Genomic DNA, 13,109 nt, shown 5'->3' with positions numbered 1-13,109 from the left:
TAGCATTAGTCACCCCTTAAGTCAATCCTGATACGAGTTTCCTTACCACTAATATAATAGGTATGCACATATATAAGTTAGAGATTTCTATAATTTTATTAAATGCTAATCGTTCAGAAAAGCAATAAGAAACATATTATACCTACTTGTATTCTCTTCTCTATATATTCTCTTCCTACGTATTAAATATAATAAAATAAAATGAAAATTACCAGCCAGACAGGGAGACACACATGTATAAATTCACTTTGGTATAGAATAAGTCTAATAGGTACCATGTTAATTGCGACTTTAAATCTGTCAACACCCATCTAAAACACGTAGCGTGACTTTAAGAGCACCTGCATTCATTCTAACTTGTAAGTACATACATGTAGTGCTAGTGCATCGCGTTAACTAAGGGCGTAACATGAACAGCTGTTAGTTCAGTTGCTTTCCCCCGATAAAAACCTGCTTTGTGTCACTCTTGGCTGAACACAGCCTTTGGCCACTGGCACCACCATACGTCACCAACCCCTAGCTATATCCCCCTCTAGCACATACACTTATTAAAATAAGCATCTCTTTTCTTTGCCAGTTTTACTAAAGGGGTTGTGTGGGTTGTTTAATGGTCGTCCCGGCAACGGAGCCCCGTCCACAAGACCCGCGGCTGCCCGGCACGCTGACGTCCTACATTGTACTTCCATAATTAGACAATATTTAATTTAGAAAATGTTCTAGTAAAGTGTCGGTTTAGTACATCAACTTATCACACCACGTAAGTAGATAGCGTTAGTTAATTATGTACCTACATAGTTTTAATCTTTAGGCTATTAAGATCGTATGCAGACTCAGCTGACGCAGCACGTTGATATTAGAATGTATTAAGTTACAAAATACCTAGGTACGTATAGGTACCTACCTAAATACAAATAAATTTTATTTTAATACGCAATTAAATTATTTAAATAGGTACCTATCCATTTCATGTTACCCCATAGCTATATCCATTTATTTATTCAGGTCAGGAGGTTCAGATCAAACATAACGAAACATCAGTACTTACCATTTAAAGAACTCCATTGAAGGTCGTTTCTAAGGACTAAAAATAACTCTCATAAATAAGCATGTAGTTTTAAATTAGGTGTAATTTTGAAGTATTTGATGATTAGGGAATAGTTTTTTGTTTTACAAAGGGGCAAAGTTGTTGTTTAACCGCTCGTGCTAATATTGATACCCGAGCAAGCGAATGATTTCAAAATTGAACCACGAGTGTAGCGACTGGTTCGAAAAATGGAATCTTGAGCGTTGTGAGGGTTTCAAAGCACGAGGGTTAAACAAAATTTGCCCCCGAGTGTAACACAAAACTTTTCACCACACCAATCCAAAGAAAATATTAACTGTAAGATATAACACAAAGTCAAACCAAATCAAATAAATGTTATTAAATATTTATCATTGAAAATCATCATTTAAAAGTCAATTCTACCAGAAAACAACTCAAAGTTTGCATTTGATTACTTTGCCTCACATGTGAATAAAATGCAACTTTGCTATCCGTTTTTGAACAATCAAGAGAGCCTGTACCAGTTGGTGTGGTGAAAAATAATTTAGATGGTTATTTTGAATTATACCTTAAAATTGCCACCTAAAGTGTGTGATAAAAATCCTCATGTCTTCATGATTACTACTGCGGATTTTTTCAAATGCTAAATAAACTAAGTATAGCGAAGGTGGCGACTTGGCGAAGCGTCCATTGAACTCAGTTCCCACCGGTCTGCCTTTGTCAAGAATCAAGATGAAATAAAGCACCTTATAATATATTGTCATACGACTAGGCAAAGAAATAAAATCAATGCTTCAGCTTACTGATTAAAATGTTAAGTAAGTACCTAAGTACTTATAGGTCAGCGGTTCTGAATCTTTTTTTTGACGGAACCCTTTTGGAAAGCGAAATACTTGATGGAACGCTACAATAAAACAATAGTTTTTAGAAATGTATTTTTTTATTAATAATAAATAAATAATAAATATTAATGGACATTTTTACACAAATTGACTAAGCCCCACGGTAAGCTCAAGAAGGCTTGTCTTGTGGGTACTCAGACAATGATAGATATAATATACAAATACTTAAATACATAGAAAACAACCATGACTCAGGAACAAATATCTGTGCTCATCACACAAATAAATGCCCTTACTGGGATTCGAACCCAGGACCGCGGCTTCACAGGCAGGGTCACTACCCACTAGGCCAGACCGGTCGTCAAAATATTAATAAGCATAATAATTATGCTTATTTTATTATTCTAAATTATTCTAAATTCTTGCGGAACCCCTGCAGGGGTGTCGCGGAACCCTAGGGTTCCGCGGAACACACTTTGAGAATGGCTGCTATAGGTTATAATTTAAACATTTAAACCTCGTAAACATCGTGTAGGTAAGGCGTTTACGACCTAGTCAATTCGAGATATACCTAATAGCAAGAAAATCGTGAGAAAGTAAGCATGAATGAGGATAATAATAATCATAAGCGTGCTCACGAAGGTAAATATCTCTCTCGCCGTGTGAAAATCATGAGTGCAGCAATGGCTAGACTCAGTTCCTCCCTGTAAAAGCAAATTAAGACGTCCCCTGCCTGCTATACGATACGGCCACATCTCAAAATTTATGATCATTGGAGATTCAATCTTCCTTAAAAATAATAAAGTTAAGTTTCCAATAATCATACATTTTGGGATGTGGCCGTATTCTCCATACAAACGTAGTTTTATACGCTCTCATTTGAAAACGAATAACTAGATTGCTCTGAAAATTTGTACTTACAATAGGATAAGGTATATCTAGTCCTGTAATTAGTTTATGTACCTAGCTTCTCTTAAATCTCTTACTCTTGACTCTTAAATACCAAGCTACTGAATTCGTCCGTCGTTAAGCTTAAAAGATTATTGTTTTTTAAGAGGGCGCAAACCTCCCCTTCGGCACTTAATCCCTTTAATTTTAATTACGGACATGAATACCCGCATAGATTAAACGGTGTCGTTTTCACGCAATTAGAATTAACCGTAAAAGATACTGCATGATGCCCTTCTAAAATATCAAGTAACTGAGATAGGGGGAGGGCAAAGGAACACCTATCAGTTCCATCAAATTTATTTTCTTCCTAACCTTAGGTAGGTACCTAACACAAAGAAACTAAAACAATATTCATTTATTTTCAGAGATTATCAATCAAAATAATGTAACTAAGTCCAATATGAATATGATAGACATACAAAGAAGCAACCGGACACTATGACATTGACGGACAGCTTTTCCGGGGAGATAGCTAGCGCGACCGATGATTCTACATCCAACTGGGATCAACTATACTGCTCCCATCTTTGGTCAAATAGCAATCTACGGAAAACAATACTCAACAATGTTCAAAATGTGGACGATAGAGCGATTACGTATTGTTATACTTGCAGGGGAAAGATGAGAAAATATGACATTAAATCTCCACGAACTGATTTCCGACCAAATGAGCATTCCACTCCAAACATAAGAATTTCTAAAGAGGTTAACTTACCGCTAGATGACCCAAGAGAAGACTCCATACGTGAAGATATTAGTAGGACAGAAGTTTTCTCGTGCAGAAAAAACTCCGCAATCGCAGAGGTAGAAATTAACCGTTGCATTCCATCAATATCTCATCAAATAGACTCAAGTATTCGCCAAAAATTTACTTCCTATGAACCACAGCCTACTGAAAGTAATCCTCGAAGACTTAGGAAAAGCCTAAAAGGCATCGGATGTATCGTGAATTTTGCTCTAACTGAACCCGTCAAGAAGCGGACTCAGATCCAAGCGTGCTCAATAAGTGTGATGATTGTTGCTATTGTAGTTATAAGTTTTGTTTTGGTGAATTTTACTACTCCTAGTTCTACACGTGTAAAAGTAATTAGTACAACTGTAGTGCCAACCCAACCCGTAATTGTAAATAAAACTTCGTCAGCAGTTAAAAATATCGCATTACCGTCGGCACAACTGCCCGAAGTTGTCACCACTGAAATATCATTGACAACAGAAGATGAGTTTAGCAGTACAACTGAAAACAATTCCTTAATTAATAATGTTTTATCTAAAATCCGTAAGAATATAAGGACGTATCCGAGAAACTCTAACAAAAGCAAAGAAAGCCAAAAACCAAAAGATATCATAAATCGAGACATTATATCGCAAAGTTTCTGCTCGTGCCAAACAGATGAAATATGCATGCTAAACGAAAGCAGCGGAATGCCAGATTGCAGGAAAGCTATCGACGTTGATGATCCTACTGGTAAGTTCACATTACTCTTAACTACATATAACTGTAACTATACCTACATGTTTCCAACTGACGCAATCCCTTAAAGCTTTATAAGTACCTATATTAGTTTAGCATGCAGCCTTAGGTAAAACTCATAAATGTATGGACTCTACCCTCCTATAGATCCATACCTTAACTACATAGGTAGTCACACCGTTTCAAATATCTGTCATTAAGTTCAGCTCCTGATCAAAAGAAGACGTAAAAGTCTGGTCCACGAGTTCTGATACTTCTGATAAAGAAAGCGCCAGATTGCATGTTTATCGTCCTCGCCATTGCGGACTTGCGACAAACATAAAATAAACATAATTTATAGGTTTTCTACTTCGAGGGCTGCGTGTCTTAAACCCTAAAGCAAAGCCAAAAAGTTCTTGATAGTTGATCTCTAACCGATAATAAGTCCTATAATTAGACTAGTAGGCATTATATGATTAGATTTTTGTTATTATTTAATTGAATCATTCGTTTATTTTTAACAAGTCAATTCGCACACTTATTTCACTTATTATTGGCAATGGGGCAGGTTCGTGAAGCTCTTATGGTTTTCCTACTTATATTCTGAATTTACCTAAGTTCTCCTCTGCAGGTTGTGGAGGTCTGTGTGCCTTGGAGACCGAGGCATGTCAGCTAGTAGACAGACTGCGAGGCGTGCGTGTATGCCGGCAGCTGAATCTGGTCACGTGCTCGCCGCAGGAGTGGCGCTGTCGCAACGGGCTGTGCGTGCCGGCCGCGGCGCGCTGCGACGGTGCCGTGCAGTGCTACGATAAGTCTGACGAGACGCATTGCGGTAAGGACCATATGTTGTGTGCCCTGAAGGAATCAGTTTGTGGACCACCTATGAGCGGACGTGTTGGGCTGTTGGCTGTTGACTTGTTGAGTCTGGTGACATGCTCGCCGCAGGAGTAGTGGTGTCACAACAGCTGTACGCGCCGGCCGCGGCACGTTGCAACAGCGTCGTGCAGTGCTATGATAAATTTGACGAGACAAACTGCGGTAAGAACAACTAACATGCTATTATTATGAGCCCTGAGGTATGCCGATTATGGATCACCTACTAGCGCACTGGCAGCTGGGCCCGGTGACGTGGTCGCGGCAGGAGTAGTGCTGTCGCAACGACCTGTGGTTTTCCCACCACTGCTACGACAAGTCTGATGAGCCGCGCTGTGCTAAACTTCATTATCTTACATTACCGACTCACGGCTGAACTGCCCGTCTTGTTACTGCTATAACCTAAACTACTGACACACGCACTTCATGGAGCGAACAAAGAACAGTGTTATCCGATTTCGAACTAGATCTCGATATCCCACTGCACTGAAGTGAATGAGCTTATTCGTATGCTATGAGCCCAACCTACATATTGTACTGTCCACTGCGAAGACACCGTGCAGCTGACGAAACGCACTAGGAGGTAAGAACAAAATTACACTGTTTATATTCATGCACTGTAGATAAATGGATGTTAGAGTGTGCGACATGAACACACGAAATCGATTCAATAAAGTTATATTACGTGCGTTAGTATCTAATTACAGTAACGTACCTACATAAAGAACTACAACATCAATGCATAAAGGAAGGAACACATCAGAATATTAAATTGGAGGGAAATCGTTGATCTTTAAGAGGACTACAGCTTGAGACTTCGAGGACCTTCTAATTTTTGTCTTAAGGCAAGGCAAAGCTTAGATACGTATACCTATTATAGATATGGGTATACCGACTGGTCTATTATTGCTATTTTAGATTAGATTTTTGACATTAATCGGTGGGCCCATCACACCTTAGGCTGTAAAGACACAGCTGATGCTTACCATCAGACTAATCACAAAACAAACACCCATAAGAAAACAGTTGTGTTGCGAAAATGATTTTTCACCTCAGCAGCTCGAACAAGGGTACTTTGCTTCTTAAAAACAGTGAGCAAAATGCGATTTTGCTCACTGAGTGAGACAAAATGACATTCAAGTGACCTTTATAGTCAAATGTCATTTCAACATGCGGGGTCTAATACTAGTTCGAAATACTTGGGTTCTATTATCTCTGTCCCTTTCACACTGTTAGCAAAAAGAAACAGACAAAAAAAGTTAAAACGACATTAACGGTATATTCACGGTTTATAATAGACCCCCGAAAAACTTCAGGCCGCATCGTTCCAAACCACGTACGAGTATGAATTCTTAATAATTAATTAATAAAAATAAAGTTTAAGATTTGATAAAAACTGATAAAATACTATATTTTAGGTATTTTATTGTACAATTACATTTTTCAAGTTGTCTAATAGGTATGTTCTCACTGCTCCGGTGAAAAATTTTGTGTACTACACGAGATCAAAGCTATTTACATCTCGTGCGCTTTTAAGTCCCTTATACTACGCTCAAGATTCTAAATTAGATTCACTCGCTACGCTCGTGAATCTATTATAGAATATTTCGCTACGTTAGTCTCTATCTAAGATATAACTATTTGTTAACTTAAACAGTAGAATAAGTTGGTACCTATAAGTAGGAATTAGATATAGGTAGGTAGGTAAAACCATGTAAAACATAAAGGAAGCAGATATGAGTTCCGGACTAATGAACGGACGGACTGCATACTGTATGGGTTTTCAGTTTTATATTGACTTGCTGGAGCTAATGATATTGGCGTGATTGTGACTTTTTATTTTACAAATGCCGACGGAAGGAGAAATTGATTTGATTGTTGCTTGTTACAGAGTGTGATCTAACGAAGCAGTTTCGTTGCGGTCACTTCATATCATGTTTTCCCAACAACAAGCGATGCGACGGGATCATCGACTGCTGGGACGGTTTCGACGAAGTTAACTGCACGACAGGTTATTTATCACTTTACACACTCCTACGTACCATTACCTGCTACCATTTTACCTGCTCATCAATTTTGCGAAATCGTGACTTTCTATCTGTTAACATTTTTATATTGCCCCTTAATTTCCTACGATGTCTTTATCAAGGCCGCAAACCGTAGCCGTAGGATAATCCTTTATAGGGCCGCAAACACAAGTTGTTCATTGTTTCAGGTTTTTTTCGGAATGGTACGAACGCACTGTACGAACGAACGTCTTCGATTTATAAATACCTGTAACCTACTTAAGATACCGAATGTAAAGTAAATCGATGTGACCCTCATTTGGTAGCCACGACGAAACTGGGTTATGAATGTATTCACTCAAACTAACGGGATTTCCTAATATTCATTATAATGTATATTGACATAAATCTACTTAATAACGAACGCCGCGACAAATTTTATCGAACTACTAATGAGTAAATACATTTTGTTAAGGTCACGAACAATATATAGGTAACTGATGCTAGGCTATCAACTCTTAGCCCCAAACCTCAATAAGCAAACTCGTGTAAAACGGTCATAGTGGCAATTAGTTTATTATCTCGTAATTAACTATGGGTATGTAGGTAAAGATGATTAATTTTACGGGGTCAAATCGACCCCGTACCGCAGTGAATGTATGGTCAAAGAAAATGGAACATATTGCAAGTATTGCAGGTACCTTTTTGTGTTTTGACACAATAACCGTCATGCACACGCTAACAGCATGTAAATAGAAGCTGTAAAAGTATACGGTTTGTAGTTTTCATTGACCGACAAGAGCTCTGAAGAATGAATAACTCACGCAACACCGTACCACTGTACCGTACCTGACACTTATATAAAAATCTAAATATAATATAACATACTATTCATGATTTCGCTGATTATTTTACAATAACACACTTATCCTACCCAGCTCTTAGCAGAGAAAGTAGATACGTATTAAATTAACTTTTCATAACTGTTCCAGAATGTCCCGAAGACCAGTTCACCTGCACAGACGGTCAATGCATCCTCGAGTCTCGCTTCTGCGACGGCTACGCGGACTGCCCGGACGGTAGTGACGAACCGCGTGGCTGCGACGGCGGTTGTAGCAAACACGAGCTGCAGTGCAGGAACCGCCGCTGCGTGTCTAACACCGTGAGGTGCGACGGCCATGATAACTGCGGCGACGCTACTGATGAACTTAACTGCTCTTGATGATGATGATGCATCCTTCCCTTATACAATACTCCCATTTTACTTACTACGACGACGGTTGTGAACACGAGCTACAGTGCAGGAACCGCCGCTGCGTGTCTAACACCGTGAGGTGCGACGGCCATGATAACTCAGGCAACGCTACTGATGGAATTAACTGCTCTTGATGATGCATCCTTCTCTTATACAGTAATCTCATTTTACTTACCTACTACGACGACGGTTGTACAGTCACGCTCCGTGATTGTTACGCCATTTAGGGTTCTAGCTAAATTGGTCATTCCATAACGTAATTATGGAACAACCAATTAGCTAGGACCCTAAATTGCGTAACAATCCCGTGTGGTGACTGTACTAAACACGAGCTACAGTGCCTGCACTGAACCGCCGCTGCGTGTCTAACACCGTGGGGTGCACCGGCCACCGGCCATTACAACCGCGACGACGCTACTGATGAAGTCAACTGCTCTTGGTTATGCATTCTTCCCTTATACCTACAGATACAATATTCGGATTTTGTTTGCTACGACGGCGGTTGCAGTAAGGCTGGTTTTAGTGTCGCGCTGGCCATCGGCGCTGATAGGTCAATAGGTATCATGTTCAGGGAGCGTTTTAGAACAACTCCGATCATTCTGTATTCTGTATGATAATGACCAGCCTAACTCTGGCGGTGCCACTGATGAAATTCACTGCTCATGATTGTCCAATATTATAATATTATGTTCTAGTTTTATTTTGAGTGTAGTGTTGATAGAGTGACTGTTTTAAGTTGTTTCAACTGGAAGTGATTTCAACTTAAGTATAATTGAAATGGCTAAAATAATTTTAATTGAATTTTGGGTAATTCATACATTACATTACTTTGTATAAATAGATAGTTAAATAAATAGTGACTGAAATTAATAACTCTTTTTGACTTCATGAACTCAGCGTCCCTTTTATTAAACCCGGACGGAAAGATAGAGGGGTGAAATAAGTTTAATGTGTGTGTCAGACTGTGGCATAGCTCCGGGGTACCGATGAACCGATTTGAGTGCGGTTTTTGTAATCAAAATTGCTGTGTGTCGAACCTATTACCTATAGTCATCTAGTGAAGTAGGCGCTTTGTAATTTTGTCGGGGGGGGGGGGGGGGGGGGTTTACATTGTAAATTATTGTAGTACAAGCAAAAATCTGTATTCAACTAATTTTTTTTATCTAAAATATACTTACTTCCGTTGGTATTACTAGCTTTGAATGTTAACAACTCACGATTGACAATCCAGTGACAAAAAACATACGGCGCCGTAGGTATACGTACAGCGCCAATCTGCTACTGTTGAATTAAAGGTTAAAGGGTACGATTTTTCTTAAAGGGCCCACTGATTATCAGTCCGCCGGACGATATCAGCCTGTCAGTTGTTCGGAACTGTCAACATTTTGTTCTAACTGACAGGCTGATATCGTCCGGCGGACTGAGAATCAGTGGGCCCCTTAAGGCTTTACATATTGTATATGTTGTTCTAGAATTAGGTACGAATAATTCTATGAGTCTCGTTTCTGCGACGGCTATGCCGAGGCGCCGAGTATCAACGCAGCGACGGCGGCAGCTGCAAGAACAACATACACGCTGGTGTAGGCTAGGTATCATAGAGAAATATAAGTAAAGAAAGAGTGGTAACCCCAAGAAGAAGCTCGACTAAACTGGCAGGAGCGGGCATAGTGATCCCCAAACTAGGGGAGAAAATATCAGTACCACTGGGCAGATATGCTAGCGTGTTCCAAGCAGAGGTATGTGCAATAGCGCGCTGCGCAAGCATAATCAAGAAGAGTGTAAAGCAAGAGGGCGCTGTCGTAGTCGCAGGCAGCACTAAAGGCACTAAAGAAAATATCAGTCACCTCCTCTCTCGTGAGAGAATGTCGAGAGGAGCTCAACTTGATAGGCAAGCAAAGAAGTGTCACGGTGGCATGGGTGCCAGGACACCAGGGAGTAATGGGAAATGAGAAAGCAGACGAGCTGGCGAGGATAGGGGCGGAGACGGAATATATAGGTCCGGAACCGGCTCTGCCTATGTCAGCGGATGTCACGAAGGGAGTAATAGAGAAGGTAAAAGAGATGGAAGCACAGAGAGAATGGGAAGAAGAGACTGGGTGTAGACAGTCGAAGATGATGATCAAAGGGTTAGACCACAGGAGAACCAGGTATCTTTTGAAACTAGGTAAGAGCAGTCTGAGACTACTGACAGGTATCATTACGGGTCACAATACTCTCAACAGACACCTTAAGATAATGGAAATTAGCAGAGACGCCTCCTGCCCACACTGTGGTAAGGAGGAGACTAGCTTACATTTACTAGCAGAATGTACTGTGTACGCGGCACCGCGATATAATACATTCGGTAGAGACACACTGAAAGAACACGAACTAAAGGACGTCGAACTCAAAGATGTCCTTCTGTTCTGCAGGAAAACAAGAAGATTCGAGGAGAATAGTGTGGGAATGCCGCCGGGACAGTAACCTGCAGCTCCAACTCCAGGGAACAGGGCTGAATGAACGCGACACGCGATCGACAGCCCGCCTGCATCCGGCCGGGCGTCCCTACACTACATCTACATCTACAACCCCATAGACGAGCCGCGAGCCGAGCCACGAGACGAGAGTGTAAGCGGTGGGCTCGCGGCTCGTGGCGCGGCTCGCGGTTCGTCTCGTGGCTCGCGCGAGAGTCTAAACCGAGTGATACATCCGTTTTCTTACCAAAACGCGAGTTATTTCGTAGTCGACATCTAACGTCAAGTAGTGGAACTATCAGTACCGCTACTTGACACCTGATATCACAAGTTTCGCTACTGACGAAAAATATACTAGGTACTAAAACAATTTACAACTAATATTTATAATTAACAGAAGGAGTTGTAAATAGAGTTCCGGTTAATCCGGTTATAATATTAGCTAAAAATTGTCGAGCATTAGAGTTTGTGTTCGCGGCGACATCTATTGTCAACTAGCAGTACCTACTGATGATGTCCGCTACTTTACGCTAGACGTCGAGTACGAAATAACTCGCGTTTTGTGAAGAAAACTGAAGTATGGAGTTTATTACACTTTTTCTTTATATGTATAGCGACTTAAGACGAAACAGGAGCTGAGATTTAAATATTTTGCATGGTAATGTACATCATATATTTTTTTTAGTTTTATCATTCTCTCATTTTAGAAGTTACAGGGGGGGGGGGGGGGGACACACATTTTACCACTTTGGAAGTGTCTCTCGCGCAAACTATTCAGTTTAGAAAAAAATGATATTAGAAACCTCAATATTATTTTTGAAGACCTATCCATAGATACCCCACACGTATGGGTTTGATGAAAAAAAAAATTTTGAGTTTCATTTCTAAGTATGGGGAACCCCCAAAATTTATTGTTTTTTTTCTATTTTTGTGTGAAAATCTTAATGCGGTTCACAGAATACATCTACTTACCAAGTTTCAACAGTATAGTTCTTATAGTTTCGGAGAAAAGTGGCTGTGTCATACGGACGGACGGACGGACGGACGGACGGACGGACGGACGGACGGACGGACGGACGGACGGACGGACAGACGGACAAACAGACAGACAGACAGACATGACGAATCTATAAGGGTTCCGTTTTTTGCCATTTGGCTACGGAACCCTAAAAATGTAGGCGCGAGATTTGGTTGACCAGCTATATTTGGAGAATTGGCCGAATATTAAATATAGCTGGTAAACCAAATCTTGTCAGTAAAAAAAGGCGCAAAATTCAAATTTTCTATGGGACGATATCCCTTCGCGCCTACATTTTTCAAATTTCCCTCCTTTTTCTACTGTCAAGATCTGGTTGACCAAGTATAGTTACTAGCCCAGAGCCACAGAAGCTTATATAGCATGTGGAGTTTTCAGCAAAGAGTAGTATAATATATATAGCTGGTCAACCAAATCTTGTCAGTAAAAAAAGGCGCGAAATTCAAATTTTCTATGGGACGAAATCCATTCGCGCCTACATTTTTCAAATTTGCCGCCTTTTTCTACTGACAAGATTTGGTTGACCCAGTATATATGGTTTTCAGTATATATTATACTACTCTTTGGTTTTCAGACTATAGTTGGTCAAACCAAATTGTCAGTAAATAAGAAGAAAAAAACTATACTCATCCTTTTCTGGGTGCTAGTACTAGTGTAAGACAAAGATAGTATGACTCTCTCTGTCTATGTTTGAAATGAGACAGTCCTTTGACAAACTATATTATTTATATATATCGCGACTGAATAGTCTAGCCAACATAAAATGCCAAGTTGAGTTATATACTTGGTCAACCAGATCTTGACAGTAGAAAAAGGCGGCAAATTTGAAAAATGTAGGCGCGAAGGGATATCGTCCCATAGAAAATTTGAATTTCGCGCCTTTTTTTACTGACAAGATTTGGTTGTCCAGCTATAAGTCTGTTATGTCCATAGAAGGTAGTATCCTATAGAAGTGGTATACGCGTGCCTCCGTGAGGGACAAAACATAGGCAATGCGACACTATGATTGGTCGAATTTATGGTGGGGAATAAACAAAATGTGAGAGGGTGACAAGGACAAACAATAATAGCGCTTTCGCTGCTACTCCTACTGAAAGATGCATAAGACTATCCCGTTCGGTCATTTCCCCCCACCCGTCATGCCTGATCCAGTTAAAATACTAGATTCATGGTTATGTCAATTCGTTGTCTGTGGTTT

At 40.1% G+C, this 13,109-nt stretch overlaps 1 protein-coding gene across 1 annotated transcript; it reads left to right on the top strand.

The window, feature by feature from the left end:
* Positions 1 to 387: 387 nt before the first annotated feature.
* On the top strand, positions 388 to 8,393 carry LOC134663257 (atrial natriuretic peptide-converting enzyme-like). The gene is made up of 5 exons (XM_063519668.1): positions 388 to 757; positions 3,204 to 4,303; positions 4,920 to 5,120; positions 7,053 to 7,172; positions 8,160 to 8,393. Exons 2-5 carry the CDS (start codon positions 3,277 to 3,279, stop codon positions 8,387 to 8,389), a joined length of 1,578 nt encoding a protein of 525 aa, XP_063375738.1. The 5' UTR covers positions 388 to 757; positions 3,204 to 3,276; the 3' UTR covers positions 8,390 to 8,393.
* Positions 8,394 to 13,109: the final 4,716 nt, after the last annotated feature.

Source organism: Cydia amplana, chromosome 4 (assembly GCF_948474715.1).
Source record: "Cydia amplana chromosome 4, ilCydAmpl1.1, whole genome shotgun sequence".
NCBI lineage: Eukaryota > Metazoa > Arthropoda > Insecta > Lepidoptera > Tortricidae > Cydia > Cydia amplana.
The sequence above is the reverse complement of the archived record's forward strand: the minus strand, read 5'-3'. Positions and strand labels throughout refer to the sequence as shown.

Bases quoted from the DNA above. Each gene is read 5' to 3' on its own strand.
- LOC134663257 (XM_063519668.1), top strand. From the start codon at position 3,277: ATGACATTGACGGACAGCTTTTCCGGGGAGATAGCTAGCGCGACCGAT. The intron at 4,304-4,919 runs GTAAGTTCACAT...TCTCCTCTGCAG, and splicing joins CGACGTTGATGATCCTACTG to GTTGTGGAGGTCTGTGTGCC. The intron at 5,121-7,052 runs GTAAGGACCATA...TGCTTGTTACAG, and splicing joins GTCTGACGAGACGCATTGCG to AGTGTGATCTAACGAAGCAG.